The sequence below is a fragment of the Photinus pyralis genome, unplaced genomic scaffold (genome assembly GCF_008802855.1).
Source record: "Photinus pyralis isolate 1611_PpyrPB1 unplaced genomic scaffold, Ppyr1.3 Ppyr1.4_LG7, whole genome shotgun sequence".
In the NCBI taxonomy this organism is placed as follows: domain Eukaryota; kingdom Metazoa; phylum Arthropoda; class Insecta; order Coleoptera; family Lampyridae; genus Photinus; species Photinus pyralis.
The window spans coordinates 30,227,343-30,230,386 of record NW_022170738.1 but is presented as its reverse complement, the minus strand read 5'-3'; the positions used below and the strand labels follow the sequence as shown (position 1 = coordinate 30,230,386).

Here is a 3,044-nt window from a genome sequence, read left to right as displayed (position 1 = left end):
ACGTTAAATTTGCGGTTTAAATTAACATAAACAATGGGACTTACCCGAACATGATACGGCCACGTTTTGTCAAAGGAGCAGGAACACTAATTACAGGCAACCCCACTGAATCGTATAAGTGGCAGCGGTCAACAATAATTTGAAAATTAATAATAAACACGCCGTGTTAACAAGTGGTTTAGGAAGATGGCGAGCTGTCAAGCAAACACAAATTATTGACGATTGTAAATCACGACACAACACAAATGGCAAAATTCACACGTAGAAATGTATAAAAATACTATTTCAAATACTGATAGAATGAGATATTGGTCCGTATAGACGTGATAATCACATTGGTCCACTGAAAAAAACTTCTGTCAAATTCGCGTGCTTAAAGGGTGTGCATCGCGGTTGGTAATATAGATACCATTTGCATCATTTCAGATACAAACCCCTTCATTTTAAATCTTTATCGGGGAATTAAAGGCGTTTTTTTACGTAAATTCTTTATTATCCACAAAATCTATTACAAACAGCGTGAGGTGGAGAGTTGACTAGTTCCGGCAAGGTGTGAGTGCAATGTTCACTGTGGTTCTTGGCTGTATCTCCACCGCCACCATGCAACTTTCATTCGATCCCAAATGTTATCAAAGCTACAACATTAACTGTAATACGAGCACAGCAAACAATCGCTTTACCTATCCATAGCAGGTCTAACATCGAGCAAAGCAAACTGGTATTTATCATCCAATTTCCCACCATCGTAATAGTCAATAATATAGCGCACATCCTTCCCACAGCGATCCACAATCCAGTCGTGCCTGTCGAAAGGTAACTCGTACCCCAGCAGCTGTCGTATTCGAGCTCTCGGACTGTACTCGGTCGCCTTACCGCCGAAACTTTTCAACCTACAAATCGAGCCCTACAACTGAGCTTCTAAAACAGACAACTACTTCGGCTCGCAACACTCCTTGTAGTGAAGCGCCTCCCACTTTAAAACCTCCTGCCAAGCCTGCTCATTATTCGCATTGTGTATCATAATGATATTATCCATATCCTTTGGGTTAAGCTGGTCGTCTTTCCACCGCCACCCTTTTCTTAACATAGCGTTCCAAAACATTTGCGGGCTGGGGTACACCCAGAAGGGTTCCTCGCCTTCTTGTACGATAGCTTTCGGAATAGTGGACACTTGACGATTTGTAGGCAACGGAAACGGTTGGTCCGGTGCTGGCCTTTGGTTTGCGGGGGGCATCTAACAAGGGCACAACTTAAAAACTCGCATGACAAATCCATACTTACCATATTCAACGGATTTATCTCTTCTTCTGAATGTTGAATGGGGCACTGACTGCCGAAGTTCTTCGTGTGTTTAACAGGGCATTCTGATCCTGAACTGTGGTGAATGTACCGTCCATATTCCTTACTGTCCGAGATCGCTGGTTTGTAAATGTAAGTGTTTGGATACACAATTTGTGAGGCTGCTGCTTCGGCGGATGCAATTGTGTTCCCCATACTTAAAAGAATGAAGAAGTTGGTTGCAAAGTAATGTTACATAACCTCTAAGAACACTCCTTTCAATGTTTATAGAAAAGTTACTTACATGATCGGTTGGGCTAACTACAATAATCTGTTCTTAATTATCAACTAATATTTACAACTTTAATTTAGATTTTTCTAAACCGGGAGCAGAAAATGTGCTCTTTAAGTTATGTACATTATGCAGTGATGCCAATTAAAAAGTGCGTCTTCGTGCGACGTGCAGGCCTACTCGTTCCCCTAACTTGAGTAATGTAAGTTGCCTAGAATCAGGGATACGTATCATCGTGTGTGCTGGCAATTTGATAAATTCATAGTATACAGTCTGGTTCAAATGAAGCCGGTGTTATTGCTAACTTTCTTTGTTTTGATAGTGAGAAAGACGGTTAAATCACCAAAATCCAAATCTGTAACTAAAAAAAAAAAAAAACAACATCGCATTTTTCAGATAACAAAAATGGTGACTTTTTATATGGAACCTCATGTATAATATTACATCATATGACCCCTTATTAAATTCTCTACAAAGGTTCTTAGATAGCCAAACTACTTCAGATAATCAAGATTTTTAATTATTTTCATTTCGATCTAGTTATCCATGAAAATGATAAAATGACCGTTGTTTTTTGCACAGTCTGTAACGGATAACATTAAGTTTGAGGAGAGCCACATTTCCACATATGAACCTTGCATATATTTTAATGTTGTTCTTTCCCTTTGTTAGATACTTCGGCGTTCGGCACACCCTCCGTTATCAGCTCTCTGTACCTGATCGTGTCCTCTCGATTTCTCGATCGTCACTCCCCGCAGCTGAACTTTTGTACATCTTTGCCCCTTTTTGTAAGTTCTCCTTCCATCGTTTCCCCATTTCTCTCTTCCTTTAGACCTCTGCACTTCCGTATCCGTGCCTTTAGTTTCTTTTTCCCACCAAATCCTTATTGTGTTCATCTTCGTCGCTAACCCTTCTTTAACCAATTCACTTTCACTTTTCGTTTCTCTTATTTCCTTGAATCCTACTGCTCTGCGCCCTGACTCTGTCACCATCTTCTCCATTTTCATTTTCTCCTCTCATATGTAAGTCCTACTACCCATTTGTAGTACCTTTTTTGTATTCCTTCAAATTCATTCCATCCATCCCCATACCTTCGTTCCGTAAATCAGCGCCCCTCTCACAATTGCATCAAAAAGGTGTTTATTGAATCTAACATTTTTTTAATTCCTCTCTCCTATTCCCCACACCTGTTTCATCGCCACTTCTCTATCTTTCTCAATTCCTTTATTTTGTGTGTTTGCCCCATTGCAACGTAATGAATGTGGTATCTTACGTATTTAAATTCTCTTACTTTCTCTACCTCTCTCCTTCCACTTCCATTCTATCACCTTATTTTTACCCCCATCCTTCGCAAACCTTATCATCTTCGATTTTCGACATTCAATACCATTTTTTTTCTTTCTCAGTACTTCTCTATTGTTCCCATATCACTTGCTTCACCTGCTTTTCCTATGTTGCCAATAATACTGTGTCG

General features: G+C 39.8%; 1 protein-coding gene across 1 annotated transcript; it reads right to left on the bottom strand.

Annotated features, from left to right (window-relative positions):
* Positions 1 to 473: 473 nt before the first annotated feature.
* On the bottom strand, positions 474 to 1,734 carry LOC116176286 (cytochrome c-type heme lyase). Its single transcript, XM_031494778.1, has 5 exons — positions 1,583 to 1,734; positions 1,282 to 1,495; positions 936 to 1,234; positions 681 to 890; positions 474 to 635 (listed from the first exon to the last, which is right to left on the bottom strand). The coding sequence occupies exons 2-5, from the start codon at positions 1,492 to 1,494 to the stop codon at positions 566 to 568; spliced, it is 792 nt and encodes a 263-aa protein (XP_031350638.1). The 5' UTR covers position 1,495; positions 1,583 to 1,734; the 3' UTR covers positions 474 to 565.
* Between the last annotated feature and the right edge of the window lie 1,310 nt (positions 1,735 to 3,044).